The sequence below is a fragment of the Microtus oregoni genome, unplaced genomic scaffold, assembly GCF_018167655.1.
Source record: "Microtus oregoni isolate MIOR12 unplaced genomic scaffold, Mior012 000002F_ref0000024, whole genome shotgun sequence".
Taxonomy (NCBI): Eukaryota; Metazoa; Chordata; class Mammalia; order Rodentia; family Cricetidae; genus Microtus; species Microtus oregoni.
The window spans coordinates 36612640-36630918 of NW_024543061.1; the positions used below are offsets into that span (position 1 = coordinate 36612640).

Consider the following 18279-nt stretch of genomic DNA (forward strand, 5'->3'; position numbering starts at 1 on the left):
TACTAAAGTGAATTTTAATTATATTCGCTGTTACACTTTAATTACAACCTTAATTATTGAGCAAACCCAGCAAGCTTGGAAGAAGCAGGGTGAGAAGGGGCTGTAGCATTCAAACAGCCAAGAAAAAAGTCAGTCTGTGATGGGAAATGGATCAAAAGAGAGGTGACATGACCAAACAGAAATCAGGAGGAGCTCATGGGGAGGACAACCAGAGACACAAGGGAAGAGAGAGTCCTGAGGCACGAGCTGGAGAATGATAGACGTGACGAGAGAAAGGCATGGCAAAAGGGCCTCCATACGGTGACGAAGCAGGGAGCTTGCCATGTGGCCTCTGCGCCTGCCATGTCCGTTCTCTTTGCTCCACCGCTTTGAAGTATTCTGGCTTTCCCCTGGATGTCTGGGCTTTGCCCACAGCCTAGCCCGACCAGCAATTAGTACCACTGGCTTACCCCTTCTGGTCGAGGAAGCAGCTGGCGGGGAAAGAAAAGAAAAGTCGAAAAAAAAAAGTGTAGCCGGTAAAAACCAGGTCACGGGAAGTAAGTACACCCTGGGCAAATGCCTGCGAGCTTCTAGATCCTTTGGCAAACGAACCGTATTATTGCAGTGTTTGAGACTTCTTTGGCTTTCTGACCTCCATGGCTGACATCAATCCCTCAGCCCCCTTTCTGACTTTATTTCTAAATAGAAACCATCACAGCTACTTTCGACTCTGACATGGAATTAAGCGTTCCAAACAGAGTTTTTATGCCTGTGCACACAATTACAATGGAAATTGATCACTTTCCACATTTAAAGGGTGCTGCTGACATGCTCTAATATTTATTAAATGCTGCTGTGCTTTTCAGTGAGGCTGCAGGACAACATGCTTCATGGCCACTTCAACACAGAACTGATCAACCCGCACGGCTCAGTCTCAATTCTGGCTTGCCAGTCGCTTGGCCATGTGGTTCTCTACCCACTTCCAGGCCTTGAAAATGACAACATGGAGGGAACCAAAGGGGGCACTGGCTCAAAACAGAATCTTTCTCTGCTGCTAGAGGACATGAGAAAAATCATAATCAGAATGTAAAAATGTCTCCATCACTTTCATAGTGGCTTCCTGCCACTGGGTGGAGGAAGAGAGCTTTAAACTGAGACGCAGGGGTAATTTATCAAAACATGCCCTGTGCTTCCTTCACAGGAGTGAAGGCAACACCAGAGCTGACAGGGTTTGGGTTACAGGCACAGCATCCCCCTCCCCCAACTCAGGCCCACCTTTCACCCCAGAAGCAAGAAGAAAATCACACTCCAGTACAGAAATCTTTTTAATTATTTAGTAAGAATTCACATATATATGCATGTGTGTATATATACACGTGTGTGTACACATGTGCCGGTGAAGGTCAGAGGTCAACGTTGGGTGTCTTCCTCAATCATTCTCCACCTTATGCTTTCATACAAGGCCTCCCAATGAACCTAGACTTCACCAGTTTGGCCAGATTGGCTGACCAGAAGCCAACACCTACTCATCTCCCCTTCACCGCCACCACCATCGCCACAGCACAGCTGTTACAGGTGTGAGCTGTGCACCCACCCTTAACACGGGCTCCAAGGATCTGAACCCAGGTCCTCATGTCTGTGCAGCAGCCACTATACTAACTGAGCCAACTCCCCAGCATAACAATTTTTTTAAGGAGAATACAATGAAATTACTAAATATAAACATTGACTACATGTTACCAGATCTTTAAAGAGAATATGATGGTAATATGGAAAACAGTACACACTTGCTGCCTATATGTGACTAAGGGTTCCTAAGCATCATAAAACCAAATTCTCAAAGCAAACCTAAAATCAACAGCATTTTAGCCCCATTTTACAAATCCTGGTAACCAAGGTACCAGGATATTTAGCAACTGACTCAATAACCCCAGCAAGTTGGAAGAGGAAGACCAGAGCTCAGATTTGTCTGACATCAAAACCATGTAACAGCCATGCACTGTGGAGCACCACGTGAACAAGAGTGCTAGCAATCTTTAGGCTCACCCTTCACTTGATCTCACTAGAGGAGGCTGAGCTAGGGAATTTACGTGGTCACTCAATCAGTGGGCTACCACAGGCCTGAGGCAGCCTCCTGTTATAAATCAGGGTGGTACACTACGGCTTTAGAGCTCAGTGCAGCCTACAACCTCTTCGTATGCTACTTATAAGTTAAGAATAGTTTTCATATTTTTAAAGAACTGGGTGAGAAATAAGAATAATATTTTGTGATACATGAAAATTACATGATATTCAAATTTCAATGCCCATAAATAGAATCTTGATGGAGCACAGCCAAACTGCTGTGTTCAACAATGGCAGAGCTAGGGCGGTGACACAGACAGATGGCTGTCTTAAGGAGGCCTCTTTGCTATCCCTGGGATGGAAACAGGACACATTCTATACAGCAGCAAACCCCTGACAGTCCAGAGTCCCTGTGCCCTCCCCCTCCACCTTGAGAGCCCATTGTTCCATGCCCTGTTCCTCCTCTCAAGTCATTAACATATAGAGAATGACTGTGGACAAATTTCCTTCCACAATAGCTCCAAAGAACATCAACATCTAGGAATAAATCCTAGCAGAGACAAAGGCTCTATACTGAACTTTAAATCTCTGAAGAAGGACACTGAGGAAGAGACTAGAAAATGGAAAGATCTCCCACATTCAAGGATCAGTAGAATTAATATTGGGAAAATGATCATTCTACCAAAAGCAATTTAGAGTCAATGCAATTCTAATCAAAATCCCCACAACATTCTTCACAGAAATAGAAGGAAAAAAATCTTCACCACTTTATTTTTACTGTGAAGAAGCACTATGTTCAAGGAGAACTGATAAAAGAAAGCATTTAATGGGGGCTTCCTTACAGTTCAGAGGGTGATTCCATGACCATGGGAGCAGGGAGCACAGCAGCAAGAAGGCAGTCATGGGGCTGGGGCAGGAGCTGAAAGCATATGTTCTGATCCAAGGCAGAGAGAAAAGTAACTGGAATGGCATGGGTGTTTGAAGTCTCAAAGTCCACCCCCTGTGACATACCTCTTCCAACAAGGTCCCACCTCCCAATCTGTACCAAACAGTTCCACCAACTGGTGACCAAACATTCAAAGATAGAAGCCTGTGGAAACCATTCACATTCAAATCACCATAAAAACATCTTAAAATTTACATGGAGCCACAAAAGGCCTTCAATAGCCAAAACTGCCTTTAGCAAAACAAAATAAAACAAGGCTGGAGGGATTGTCATTTCACATTTCAAGGTATATTATAAAGTTATAGCAATAAAAGCAGCCATAAGCAAGCACAAGAACAGACATGTTGACCAATGAAACAAAACAGAAAACCCAAATATGAGCACACAATTAAAATCATCTGATATTTGACACAGACACTGAAAACATAGTGCAGAAAAGACAACAAATGGTGCTCAGAACACGGGATGTCTACAGACAAAGGAAAGAAACTAGGCCTGTACCTAACTCCAAGTGGATAAAGCATCTCAATATTTTCATGGAAGCACTGAAACTGTTTGAAAAAAAAAAACATAGGCAGTACCTAAAAAGATACAGATGTAAGAAAGAACTTTCCGAGTGAGACTCCTTGACTAGGAATTAAGGCTCATAACTGTCAAGTGGGATTTCATAAAACTAAAAACTGCACAGCTAAGAAAACAATTAACAGAGTGGGAGAGAATGTCTGCCAGCTATCCACCTGACAGAGGACTAATGTCCAGGATATGTCTTTGAGATGACCCACGTCTAAGGCTGAACACTCTGCCTGGCAGCTGCTAATAACATCCTACAGAGGGTCTTCTTAGTGTTAATAACAAGAGCTCAGATGGTAAAAGTATAATTTACATTTACTCAGTGCAGGGCCACTTAGACTATTGGAGAACTCAACATTATGATGCTGTTACCTGTTTGTGTGTGGGGAAGGTGTACATATGTCAGTTTGTAGGTATGTATGTGCCCATGCATGTGCCCGTGGTGTATCTGAAGAGGGTATATTACTCTCCATATCATATTTTCTGAGACTGGGTCTCTCATAGGCCTGCAGCTCACCATTTGCTTTGAATGGCTAGGCAGCAAGCTACTGGGATCATGCTGTTTCCTTCCCAGTGTTAGATCACAGGCATGGACTGCTACAGTGGGCTTCTGATTGGGTGCTCAGGGTCCAGACTTGGATCCCCATGCTTGAATTGCAAATACTTTACCCACTGAGCCATCTCATCAGGTCAATCAACACTGTCAGACTTTAACGCCCATATTACAGATGAGAAAGTTGAGATTTCACACTTGGCTTTATCCCCAAGTAGCTGAATGCCTTGAGAAAGTCACTCACCATTTGAGGTTTGAGATTCTTTATTCTTGGGTGAGGATCGTATCAAAGCACCCTGAGTCTCCTACATTTAATGAAAAGTAAAGTTGATACAAGATGGCCTGTGGAGCTCTATCACAGCCATGGTAAGAACACACACAACGTGTGGACAGGATGTCTGTCTTCAGGACTGCTGGGGGAGGGACCAGCTTTAGTAGCAGAAGTCTCTGACCAAGGTGCATTCTTCTGATCACAAAAGCGAGGCTCAGGATCAAGTCTAATGTGTGTTCGCTGAGAGCTAATCCTAGGTGCATATGCTTTTGCTTTCAATTATGTTATCCCTCAAAAAAAGTAGCATAAATATTAATGCAAGCCATGTTCAACTGCAATATTAAATTAGAATGCAAAGAACCCTCTGGCAAGCAACACCATGCCGCAGCACTGTACCACTCAGATCATCCAGGACTAGGACAGACCTTTGTTATTTTTAAAAGTTTTATTCACTCTTTGAGAATTCATACAGTGTGTTTTGATCACACTCACCCCCTCACTCCGCCTCCCAACTCCTCTCACACCCTCCCCCTTCCGTCTACTTTTTTTCCACCCCAGTACAATGTGTGCTGCCTACATATTTATGGATATGGACTTCCATTTAGAAATACTGATTTTCCGGGCGCTACCCTCTGCAAAAAAAATCTTACTCTTCTTCTCCCAGCAGCTATCGGTTGCCAATAGGTCCTCAGCTAGGGGTGGGCTTCATGCTTCTCTGCCCTCTCTATGCTGGGATTTGCCTGTCGCGAGCTTGCTTAGGTCTTATGAATGCTGCAGGACGGATCTTCTGAAAGGACATCACAATCTGCAAGGCCTTTCCATTCACACCTCTAGCATCTTCCTCTAGTTTCCAATCCTTGAGACCCCTAATGTACGGATAATGTAAGGTAACTTTGACCATGCCAGGCATCAGTCTAGATGCCTGAAGTCCTTGTTCCTTTCTATGGTTTGGTTAGAGCAAGCACGGCCCCCTCAAAGATTCATGCGTTGTATGTTTGCTCTTCAGCATGGTAGCATTGAGTTGGCAGAAAGTTTAAGAAGTGGGTTCTAGTGGGAGGTAATTAATTATGTCATGAGGACTTACCCTTAAAAGACTAATTCAGGTTTCATGGGACTGGGTTAGTTTATCCTAAAATGCATTGCCACAGAAAGAGTGAGGCTGCTTTTGCTTTGGGCTCTTGTCTTTTTTTCTCATGTAGTCCAGGCTGGCCTCAAACTCTATGTAGCCAAGGTTGATCCTGCATTCCTAATCCTGTCTTCAGCTCCCAAGTGTGCGGTCACAGCTGTGCACAGGCATGCCTGCTCTTTTGTCCCCTGGCTTGCCAGATGATCTCTTCCAAACCCAACTCGGTCAAGTGTTACCATCCAGGCTCTCAGAGATGAGAGGTGCCAGCTCTTCACAAGTGGAGCTACAGAACCTCTTTTCTTGACTAAGTACCCTGGCCTAGGGACTTTGTTGCAGCAGCACAAAACATACACACAGAATGACTGAGAAGTGGCTCTGAAGGAAGAGAGGGACATGACTGAGTGTGGACTCCATTGCTAACATTTTCCTTGAGAGAAAACTGTATTTGAAGAGCTTGATATTGCTTGCCAAATTCTAACCTGACTCTCACGAGACATTTCCATGCTGAGCTGGGAGAGTATGAGGAGTTTCCAGAACTCTAGGCCCTGCTGCTGGGCTCTTTTCCACTTCAGAGGTCTGCAAACTATGGCTCACGAGCCAGGCCTGCTCTATGTCTGTTTTCATATTGAAGACTTATTAGGACTCAGGCATGACCATCTCTTCCTGTACTGTCCAGAGCTGCTCCAACACTATCACCAGGACCCGAGGAACTGCAGGAGGGATATACGGCTGCAAAGGCCAAGGGCTGTCTCCTCACAAGGAAGCTTACAATCCGATGCCTATCCGCAAGTCTGAAGGACTATGTGAGGCAAGAAGTGGCCTCATTTGGTTCTTGCCCTGTGTTCAGCTCCACTTTACTTCCTGTTCCTGTTAGAGTAGAAGGCTGTATTTCTAGGGAAGAAAATCCCCTGTATATTTGACATGCCAATGGCAAATGCTTGACTCAAAAGTCCCCACTATTCTTTTTGATATCTGTAATGCACCATCATGGCTGTGGGAACTTCTTCTGAGCTATGAAGTATCAGGACGTTATTGGCACAACACTCCCAGCAGCCATGGTCAATAAGCAGAAGGTGGTATGGGATGGAAGTTATCTGTCTTCCCTGCTCTAAAACAGTGTCATGGAGTCTATCTGGAGAACCCAAGAATAGTCTCCGGAACAGTCTTATTTCAGGTAAACCTGTTATGTATAAAACAAGGGACAGAATCTCCCTGCAGGTCTCCTCCCAATGACAAGGTGCCGATCAGTCTAACTTCCAGTGTTACATGAAGAAACAGAGGCATAAGACATGAATCGGCCAGTCACACAGATAATACCCAGAAAGCAGACAGTGAGTCTGCGTCAGATACAGCAGTCCTGGCGCCTACCACGCTCTAACCACTCTTCATTATAACTGTTCCACCCGGAGCTATGGCTCAGACAAATGGTGCCATGTGCTTGTTCTTGAAAAGACTGCCCACTACCCAAACAGACAAGCTCTGACAGAGCCAGCCACTCTAAGGGCAGAATGGTCTGAGATGTGCATTTAGGGACAGTATTGTTAGCATGTCACCCCTGTTTCTTCCTCACCCTCCAGTGTCTCTGCCGTGAGAAAGAGATGGTGGAGGGCATTTGACTGGAGCCTCCGGGGCAAGCCCAGGTCACCTACTGCTCCGCAGGCTTCTGCTCTAGAGGAGGCATGCCTGTTGAAGTCAAGCAGTATGTGAGTCTAGGGCTGACAACCTGACTAAAGCTGGAGTTCACAGTGAAGAAATTCACAATGAGGTGCAAGGTACATACTTAAATATCTTTTTGATTAGCAAATAAAGTAATATTTTGATCTGCTCAGTTTTGATCTTCTCACCAAGATGAGAACTCTGATGGGAAACAATCTGCTGGGTTCCCTCAAAGACTCCAGCACTTGGACCTGGTTAGATGGGTTCAGAACAACAAAACAGTAGTTCTCAGATAAGTCAAGCAGACTTGTACCCGTGGGATCCAGCTTCTTTGGAAGGCAAAGACACACTGGCCTTGTCAAGTGCTCCCTAGGGCAGAGGTACCAAGAAGAACACTAAAGATAAAGAGCACAAACATCCTGTTCAGAAGGCTTCTGGCCTCAGTATCATTAGACCAGCTGTCTGTCACGTCTACCTCCATCCATCAACCTTGCCTAGAGATGCAGGGTTATCTTCTTTAGAGAAGACTTAGCTTACAGTTATGACAAAGCTGCAGATACCCAAGTGGCAGAGATGCTATCTAGAGGTGAAATGAGTGAAACTTGAACTGCCTAAGGGAGTAGATTAATGCAGATTAAAAGTTTCGATCCACAGAAGCTCTCCCTATTTTGAGGAATGCTTCAGGCTAGCACCTGCGAAGCTGGTCTACAGATCAGGAGCAGCGCAGTTTAAATATTACAATCTGTTTATCCATCCAGACATGGTGAAGCAGCTGTAGGCGTGATTCCCTCCAGTGCCACATGTGGTCTAAACTGAGGAAGATGAAGTGAACAATAAGAAGGAGGGTCAGTGGGGGAAAAGGCAGGGTGCTAGTGATGAGAGGGAAGACAGGTGACGGATACATATCACTGCAGTGAAGCCAGGACCAGGCAGGACATGTCCACAAGGATGTTGAAGGAGGGGAGAGATGAAGAAGGAATGAGACTCTGGTGATGTGGAGAGCAATGCGAGATGGAGAGTACAGAGAAAACAGGAACCTGGAGAATGGCTTGGGAAGAATGAGACCCAAACACCGGGGGGGGGGGGGGGGATGCCTTTAAAAACCAAAGGAGGCAGCAGGAGGTGGAAGATACACTCAGGCGGGTGTGCGGATGACCCTTGCTAGGCACAGCACAAGAAGACAGGGCTTAAGGAAGAGAAAATGAAAATATAACTTGGTACCAAGCAAAAAATGAGAATAAGCACTCAAGAGGCCACTGAAACATGGAAAAGGGCAGAGGCCAGAGACATGGTCAGACGGAGCAGAGGACCCTGCCTCTGCCGTGCATCACTTTCACCCTGCTCAGCCAGTACTGTCCCATCGAGGGCTCGGTCCTATTTGTCCCAATATGAACAGAAAACGCAGGCTCTAACATTCTTAAGGAAACTCTTAAGTCAGTCATAGTCTGCCCAGTCCAGTTGTCCTGGTGGGAGGCAAAGGCGGAGTTACTTCCCTTATTTCTCCTGTGGCCATAAGCTTTGGCATGGCAACAGGCTTTTGAAGAGCTTTGGTAAAGAGAGAAAATGCTTATACTGTGCTGAAAACTGAATTTAAAGAACTGGCTAAGGGAAACTTTCTGGGCTTATAATGGTTATTATTAGTTGTCATTATTAATGAGCTCAACTCAGAATCATAATACACACCTGATAAAAGAGCAAATTCTTCCCCAGGCACCTAAGAGAGGTAGGAATGCAGGGCAGACTTACATGGAAGAATGCATTGTTAGAAAGACACTGAAGGTGTTACAAATGTGGACACCACAGAACTGTAGAAATGGACACAGAAGCTACAGCTTTGCTAGAACACACCTGTAACACCAGATACAATTGTCCATCATGTGTACACTTCTCAGCAGTACCACAGAGCATGCTGAACAGGTGAATTTTACAGGGTTCTGTGTACAGTCCAGGAAGGAAAGGCTTCATCCAGCAACCATGCTCCTGTTTACAAGGTTCAAGCTCTCCCTGGCACGTGGCTGTTACCCAGAAGTCTTTTAGATAAAATGACCCTGGGTCCTGGCTGGTTGAGAAACTGCAGACATTCATTTGCTCAGCAAGGCATGGAACTGTGATGGTATTGTTTCCAAAGGAGAGAAAGGCCGTTTGTAATCAGCATACAGCAGAGAACAAGGACTTGGCACACAAAATCCGGACGAAGGGAGCCAGGCTTGATGGACAAAAACTTCCCTTTTCAGGATGCCTCCAGTATGTCGTGTGTGGGCCAGAGTGGTCATGAGATGGATGGTGAAGGCGTGAGATTTAAACAGGGAGGCAGGGTTTTCCACACAAACAAAAAGCAAACAAGCAGGCTGTTCCATTATTTACAGGAAATAGACACTATTAACCTAGCAGGCCATGTGGCTTTGGAAACACTTGCACTCTTGATTATTAGAATTCTCACAGTTGTGTGGATCAGACATACAGGGGCTGGAGTGTCTCAGCCTTCAGGAGCTCTGAGTCAGGGCTAGTGCCAGCAGGGATTCATGTTTGTTCCAGTTCTGGTGGAACTGCTTGACCATACATCACTCTCCCATATCCCTAGTGAAATGATTTCCCATGTCATTCTTCCCTGATCTCTACCTGTTCTCTGGGCCATTGCCATGCCACTGGAATCCTGGTCTGCTATGGGACAATGGTTTCACCCTGTAAAGATTTGTTTCTTGCACTTGTTTAATAAAATGCTGATTGGCCAGTAGCCAGGTAGGAAGTATAGGTGGGACAACCAGGCAGGAAGTAGAGGTGGGGCAATGAGAACAGAATTCTGAAAAGAGGAAAGAGTCAGTCTGCAGTTGTCACCCAGATGCAGAGGAAGCAAGATGTGACTGCCTCGCTGTAAAAGGTACCAAGCCACGTGGCTAACATAGACAAGAAAAATGGGCTAATATAAGAAAGAGTTAATAAAAAGCCTAAGCTAATAGGCCAACCAGTTTATGATTAATGTAGACCTCTGTGTGTTTCTTTGGGACCGAATAGCTATGGGATCTCTGTCAACATTGGTCCTTAGACTTAAAGCTCGCAGGCTCCCTCTGTGTTCTCTCTCTCTCTCTCTCTCTCTCTCTCTCTCTCTCTCTCTCTGTATGTGTTTCTCCCTATTCTTCTGCCCTCCACTTTGTTCTCGACATGACAGCTCTGCCTGAGACTCTAGCCAGTGCTGAAGACTCTGGATAACAGCTTCATTCTTCACTCTGTTCTCTTACAGATTGGTGCAAAGCCCCCACTCTCTCCATGATGTCCTTATCACCTATCCACGGCCTGGGCTTCAGTTCCTACAGTGACACGAGCACAGTTCCAACTCCCAGGTATGAATTCTGACCTTCATCCAATAATTTTCTCTTCCTCCTTGTCAATAATTCAGATCTTATCCATCCAGATTCAATTTGGAAATTCCCCATTTGTAGTATTTATTTTATAGTATTTACTTGGGGCTGGGCATGACATGCATGCCTATAATTCTAGCCCTCTGGAGGTATAGGTAGGTAGAAAGATTAGGTGTTAAAGGTCACTGGCTACATAGCTAGTCCTCTCTCACACACACAAAAACAGTCTCAAAAGACAAAGCATAACAAAAAAACCAAAACACCACTGTTCGTAAGTATGAGATAAAACACTAAAAAAAAAAAAGTTACTTCTGTCATACTTTCTAATTACAGTAGTCAATAATGAGTAAAAAGGGGCCAATAGATAAACATGTATGCACGCGTGCCCATCCCCCATTATATGTATAGATGATAGACAGAAGACAGACAGACAGATACTAAAGACACATTCCAAAGTAAAACGGTGGGCACCATTAGCTGGAAGGGTACATAGAGATAGGGACAAGGCTAATTATTGGGTACTAATTGCATAAAGTAACTATGGATAACAATTAATATCTTTCATAAAGACAGAATAAAATGTTTCCACCATAAAGAATGATATAGTTGAGGTGCACATAGCTTCACTTGATTTAAACATTATACAATGTATACATGTTTTAGACATGCCATTCTACCTCATAAGTATGTATAGCTATTGTGTTTTTATATATTAGATTAAAAGTAAAATTAAAAATTAAATGAGGTGCATAATGATAAAAGAGAATGAGCCATAAGCACCCAGCTCAAGAATCACATGTTTTCTTCAACAAATGGTGCTGGAAAAACTGGTTATCAACACGTAGAAAAATAAAAATAGATCCATATATATCCCTATGCACAAAACTGAAGTCCAAATGTATTAAAGACCTCAATATATATTTGGCCACACTGAACCTAATAGAAGAGAAAATGGGAAGTAGCCTTTAATGCATGGGCATAGGAGACCACTTCCTAAATATAATACCAGTAGCACAGACACTGAGAACAACAACCAATAAAAAGGACCTCCTGAAACTGAGAAGCTTCTGTAAAGCAAAGGACATAGTCAATAATACAAAAAGGCAGTCTACTGAATGGGAAAACATCTTGACCAACTCTACATCAGACAGGAGACTGATCTCCAAAATATATGAAGACCTCAAGAAATTAGACCTCAAAATACCAAGTAATCCAATTAAAACTGGGGTACAGATCTAAACAGAATTCTCAACAGAAGAATCTCAAATTGCCAAAACACACTTAATGAAATGTTCAACACCTTAGCCATCAGGGAAATGCAAATCAAAATGACAATGAGAGCTCATCTTACACCTGCCAGAATGGCAAAGATCAAAAACACCAATGATAGCTCATGCTGGAAAGGATGCATTGCTGGTGGGAGTGCAAACTTGCACCACCATTCTGGAAATCAGTATGGTAGTATCGCAGAAAATTGGGTATCAACCTGCCTCAGGATCCAGCAATACCACTTTTGGGTATATACCCAAAGGATGTTCAATCACACCACAAGGACATTTGTTCAACTATGTTCATAACAGCATTGTTTGTAATAGTCAGAACCTGGAAACAACCTAGATGACCCTCAACCGAAGAATGGATGAAGAAAATGTAATACATTTACACAATGGAGTACTAAGCAGGAAAAAAACAATGAGATTTTGAAATTTGCATGCAAATGGATGGAACTAAAAAAAAAAAAACATCCTGAGTGACATAACCCAGAACCAAAAAGATGAACATGGTATGTACTCACTCATAAGTAGATACTAACTACAAAGCAAAAGATATTGAGTATCCACAACCCTAGAGAAGCTAAGAAACAAGGTGAACCCTAAGAGAAACTTATACAGATCCCCCTGGAAAGTCAAAATAGACAAGATCTTCTGACAAAATTGTGAACATGGGGGTTAGAGGGAGAAGGGAGAATGGAAGGGGAAGAAAAGGTGAGAAGGGGAGGGGGAGGAAAACTTGAAGGGAACAGGATAGCCAAGATTGGGGAAGGATAGAGAAGGAGAGCAAAGAAATAGATATTTTGATTGAGGGGAGCCATTACGGGACTTGCAAGAAACCTGGCACTACAGAAATTCCCAAGAATCCACAAAGATGACTCCAGCTAAGACCCTAAGCCACAGTAGAGAGGGTACCCGAAGTGGCCTTGCCCTTTAGTCAGATTGATGACTATCTTAAATGTCACCAAAGAACCTTCATCCAGCAACTGATGGAAACAGAGGCAGAGACCCATAGCAGAGCACTGGGCTGAGCTCGCAAAGTCCAGTTGAAGAGTAGGAGGAGTGAGAATACAAGCAAAGAGGTCAAGACCACGATGGAGAACCCCTGAAACAGCTTACCTGAGCTAATGGGAGCTCATTAACGCCAGTTGGACAGGGAAGGAAGCAGCACAGGACCAAACTAGACCCTCTGAGAGTTGTATAGCTGGGATAGACTGCTGGGCCACTGGCAGTGGCACCAGGCTTGTACTAGCTTTTTGAAACCCATTCTCTTTGGAGGCATACCTTGCTCAGCTTAGAAATAGTACAGTACAGAGGGCCTTGGTCCTTCCTCAAAGCAATGTGCCTTGCCCTCTCTGATGAGTGGATGGGGATAGGGGGGAAGGTGGAGGGAATGGGGGAATGGGAGGAGGGAAGAGAGTGGGAACTGGGATTGGTATGTAAAATGAAAAAAGATAGTTTGTTTTCTTATTTAAAAAATAAAATATAAAAGTGGAAAAAAGATTACATTCTGAGAGAGAGAGAGAGAGAGAGAGAGAGAGAGAGAGAGAGAGAGAGAGAGAGAGAGATGCTTCACAGGAATCTGTGTTTCCTTAGTTGACATAGCACTGGCCTGGTTCACTTTAGATTATTATGGGGCTGTCTTAGTTAGGGGTTTCTTTTATAGACGATAAAATAAGTTAGGGATGAAAGAGTTTATTCAGTCTACATATCCATATTGCTGTTCACCACTGAAGGAGATCAGGATATGAACTTAAGCAGGGCAGGATCATGGAGGCAGGAGCTGATGCAGAGGCCATAAAGGAGAGTTGCTTACTGGCTTGCTCAGCCTGATTTCTTATAGAACCCAGAACCACCAGCCCAGAGATGGCACCACTCACCATGGGCTGCTCCCCCCAATGATCACTAATTGAGAAAATGCCCTACAGTTGGATCTCAAGGAGGCATTTCCTTAATTGAGGCTCCTTCCTCTTTGATGACTCTAGCTTGTGTCAAGTTGATACACAAAACCAGCCAGTAGAGGGGCCTTTCTGGCTTGTACCTACTCCAAATTCTGCGTTTTGTTATCAATGGTCAGAGCTCAGGTCACAGTGAGTGAGAACTTCTTATGCACCTGTTTACTGTGAGTAACCATCAGTTTGGGAAGGGGCTTGTGGTATTGGGCTGGGTGAGATATTGCACGTGCTGTAGGTTCTGCTGTGTTGGTGTGAGAGCTTACATCTTTCCAAGAACACTGATCACACAAGATGCCAATTTGTATAGTGAAAGTAGAGAAAGCTTGCTAGAACTTCAGAAATTCCAAATTCACCTGCCTCTTCCCTCTCAGTATAAAGTGCTTATGACAGAGGAGAAACCAGAGTACAGTAAGGGTAGTGGAAACATCACCTCGGCCTCCATCAGTCTGGGGAGACAGTGTTTGCTCTAGGCTTGTCTTGAGTCATCTCTTCCAGTGTTCCAGGACACAGACATTATGATAACATTAGTGTTTCCAAATTTTCAGTGATCCAGGCTGTCTGGGGCCCCCAAGAACCTGCTAAAAAGGGGGGAGCAGGTTCTATGAGGGCAACCCCTTAGCAATGTTGAGTGCATTGCCTCGTTCTATCACTTTTCTGCTGCATTTCCCATGCTAACCTTTCGTATTTCTACTCATCTTCCTTAATAGCTAAAGCTCTATGACCTGTGCATGGCATTCTCAGGAGCTAATTAACTAATTAAAAAACACAGGCATAGACTTTAGAAGAATGCTTACTTAAAAGATGCAAATCTGATTGTCTAACAAGCTCAGAAATGTCAAAGCTTTTCTCTCTTATCTCAAACAGACTTCTAAACAAACACAAGACTGTTTAGGGAGATAATCTTGGGTGTGTTGTTGTGCATATGTCTACAAGTCTACCTCCCAGGTACCATGGATCACTGAATACTTCTGGAATACTAAGCGCAGTGTGAAAATAATCAAACTCGGGTTTGAAGGCATACTGACTGAGCTATTACCCCAGCCCATTTTCAATTTTTAAAGAAAACTAAAAGGAAGTAATTTATTTTCTGGAAATGTACAAATAATAATAATGTACATAATAATACTTATGGCCCAGCAAGGATAGCTGGGAAAAAGTAAGTCCACTGCAGGAATACTTCTAATTATTTCCAAGTGTCAGACACTAATATGATTTGCTTAGAGAGATCTACTCCCCCCATGAGCACAAGCTCAGAAGTTGGCTTTTACAACATGAGGGGCAAGGGTCACTTCAAATCTAAAAACAATTTGACATCAACGTTTTAATCAGAATTAGAACCAATGCTGATGACCTCATTAACTCCTTGGCCAGCTTTCGGCACTGGAGTGTCACCAATCATGGGCCTTTATTAGTTTTACAGAAATCAATTATGCTGTCTCTGAACTTCTACAGTGAGTGAATTCTGTAGAATGTTCTAGTGTCCGCAATGAGCTTTGCTGCCTGGAGTTTCTGCATCCTACTTCCCCCTGTGATCACTGTTTCTGTCAAGTCCCTGTTGTCCTGAACTTGGGTCACAGGTAGGCCGTTTCAGGAGAGGAAAAAGCTGTGCTGCGGAGAGAGAGGAGAGATAAAGTAGACAGACAAGCCGGCTGCAGTGCCTCTGGACTCTCCATCAGGGGATGGGATGCAAAGTGCTGTCAAATACAGATTTCATCTCTGCAGAACCCCAGCCCACGGCCTGAGGAACCTAGGCTTTCCCTAAGGTGATACTGAAGAATTCAACTCATAGGGGCTGCTGACTATTACAACCAGAATACAATGGCAATGTGGATGGCTTTCTGGAGTTTTCATACTAAAATGTTCCTCAAATATGGGAAGGTTCTCTATGCTAAATTGACTGTCACATAGTGGTACTAATGAATGACAGTAGAACTGGGTTGACATTGGTGCTGATGCAGTTACCATGACAGTTATGCGATGGTGGGTGAAGCTGCAGATACATTAGCATGGAAGGAAGGCAAAGGCTACAAAGAACTAGTGATTACTGATATTTTACCACACACTCACCATAAAAACCAGGTTTCAAGTGATGGATGGTAAAAAGAATATTAATTTTATTAAGCCTTGGCCCTTGAGCACTTTTTGATGTCCTACTCAATCAAACCGGACATTTACAGGAAGCACTTCTGCACCTGGGCATCAGGCTAAGCTACTTGATTAACTATGGTGGCTGTCTCTACGGAGATGTGCTCCTGCGCAGAAGCACAGGCCTGAGTGAGTCACATTCCCCAGAGACCAATCAACACACTGTGCTATTCAGGCTTGGTTATATTGAGATATTTTCTCAAATGAGTGAAGTGAGCCTGTCATTTAAAGGACAGCAACTATTTTATATTTTAAACTGAAATTTCAAGCTCTTGAAAATGGCTCTGCCACTGTGATCTTGACAGCTTCCCAATACTTCGAGAGCTGTCTTGATAGGAGTGTTGTTGACAGTAACAAACGCAGATTTGGTGGCATTGTATTTCAAAATGTGTCAACCTTTGGAATATATGCATAACTAAAATAAAAAAATTATCAGAGCATGAGGTTATGCCACGTGCATGGGTGAACTCAACGTAGCACAAGAAGCACTGAGCAACTGGAAATAGCAGGTATGAGAACTTCATTGAGACGCCTTCCTATTTCAGACCAGGGCACCTCAGTAAGGACACTGCCTGAGACTTTCACTACAGGATCAACAAAGAAATTCACAGCTACATGAAGAGATGATGATAAAAACACTTCAGCTGGATGTGGTGCTGTGCACCTGGAATCCTAGTCCTCAAGAGGCTGGAGCTGGGGGATTCTGAATACTAGATTAGACTGGGTCACACAGCAAGTTCAAGGCCAGCATGGACCACATAGTGTGATCCCATTTCAAACAAAACAAAAGCTTCCCCCAAACAAAACAACCCCCCCCCCAAACCAAGGCACTCCCCTCCTATGTCCAAATGCATGTGTCTTAGGCTAGACCTTCTTCTTAAGACAGAGTCGTACAGGAGTTAATACAGAAGAACACATTAACATAGGTAGGAAAGGGAGCTGTAAAATACCACCACTGGTCTTATTAAAGATGTAAAAGCTATGTGTACAAAGATATTCTATATACAGATATACACACATACAAATAATCTCCCTTGATCTTTGGTTTCCCTTTCCACAGTATCAGTTTCTTGCAATTTTACAATCATGAAAAATATTACTTTCCTTGACTCTTAAGAGAAAGAAACTGAAGTCACTTAATCTCCACTCTCCCTGCCCCGAGATACGGTTCCTCTGTGTAGTTCTGGCTGTCGTGGAACTCACTTTGTACACCAGGCTGACCTCGAATTCAAGCGATCTGCCTGCCTCTGTCTCCTGGCCTAATTCACTTAATTTTAATTGCACTATAATGTTGCAGTTTTCTATTTTACATCTAGCTACTGTGGCTTTCTTACTGGGCCTACATTATAGACTAGTTATACCTGGGACTGAATGTTTGAGACAAGAGAGCACATATGCTGGGTATCAGACTGGCCTCTGCAATACAAGGGCTTTGCTGTAGAATTGCTAATCTGGACTGACCTAAGTCCACTGTGAGCGTCTGAGGAGCTGCAGCTGCACTCACCTGCTGGAGGCCCAGAGAAGTCCTGAAATACTGAGTCTGCTGCACCTCATTAAGCCCAGTTTCCTGTCACCTCAGGCAGTTTGTGAGCCTAGAGCATGCTGGGCACATGCCAACGCAAGGGTCTAGTGCTGGGATCCTGGGACTCACCTTCAAGCCGGACCACCAGGGGCACCTTGAGTTCTAGCTCCCGGCAGGCTTTGGTGATCCCATTGGCAATGATGGCACAGTTGACAATTCCACCAAAGATATTGACGAGGATAGCTTCCACCTAAAATGCCAAACAGGAAAGTCTCATCAGAATTCGGGCAGAGCAGTCTCAAACGAACTGGTTAAGTAACAGTTGAAATAGTTAAGTAAGGCTTCTTAATTTCTGTTACTTTTTACACAGAGCAAGAAGTACTGAAAATATGCAAGAATGTCACAGGGCTGAAGCTTCAGTGACGAATAAGTAACGGCAGGCAAACAACATTATTAACCCACATTACCACCCAGTCTCATGAACCGATACAGATCCCAAAATGAGTCCAGTTCCTGCTCCGTTCTCTATTTATAATATGCTGCCCTCTAGGTTTCTTAAACATGGTTACTTGGAACTGGTTTATTATTTTATTTTCAAATGAAAGCATCATTTAAAAATTTTGTACTTATTTTTCTATTCTTTATGATGTGTCATTAAATTTTGTTCTTGTGCCTAATATAAGAACTTAAGCCAGGCGGTGGTGGCGCACACCTTTAATCCCAGCACTTGGGAGGCTGAGACAGGCGGATCTCTGTGAGTTCAAGGCCAGCCTGGTCTACAAGAGCTAGTTCCAGGACAGGCTCCAAAACCACAGAGAAACCCTGTCTTGAAAAACCAAAAAAAAAAAAAAAAAAAAAAGAGCTT

General features: G+C 43.8%; 1 protein-coding gene across 1 annotated transcript in view; it reads right to left on the reverse strand.

Moving 5' to 3' along the window:
* The window catches only part of Suclg2 (succinate-CoA ligase GDP-forming subunit beta), a 256926-nt gene that overhangs the window by 4650 nt on the left and 233997 nt on the right, over positions 1–18279 (reverse strand). Inside the window, exon 10 of the mRNA XM_041639888.1 lies at positions 17544–17664. Coding sequence (XP_041495822.1) covers positions 17544–17664 — 121 coding nt within the window. The remainder of the gene's footprint in view (positions 1–17543; positions 17665–18279) is intronic.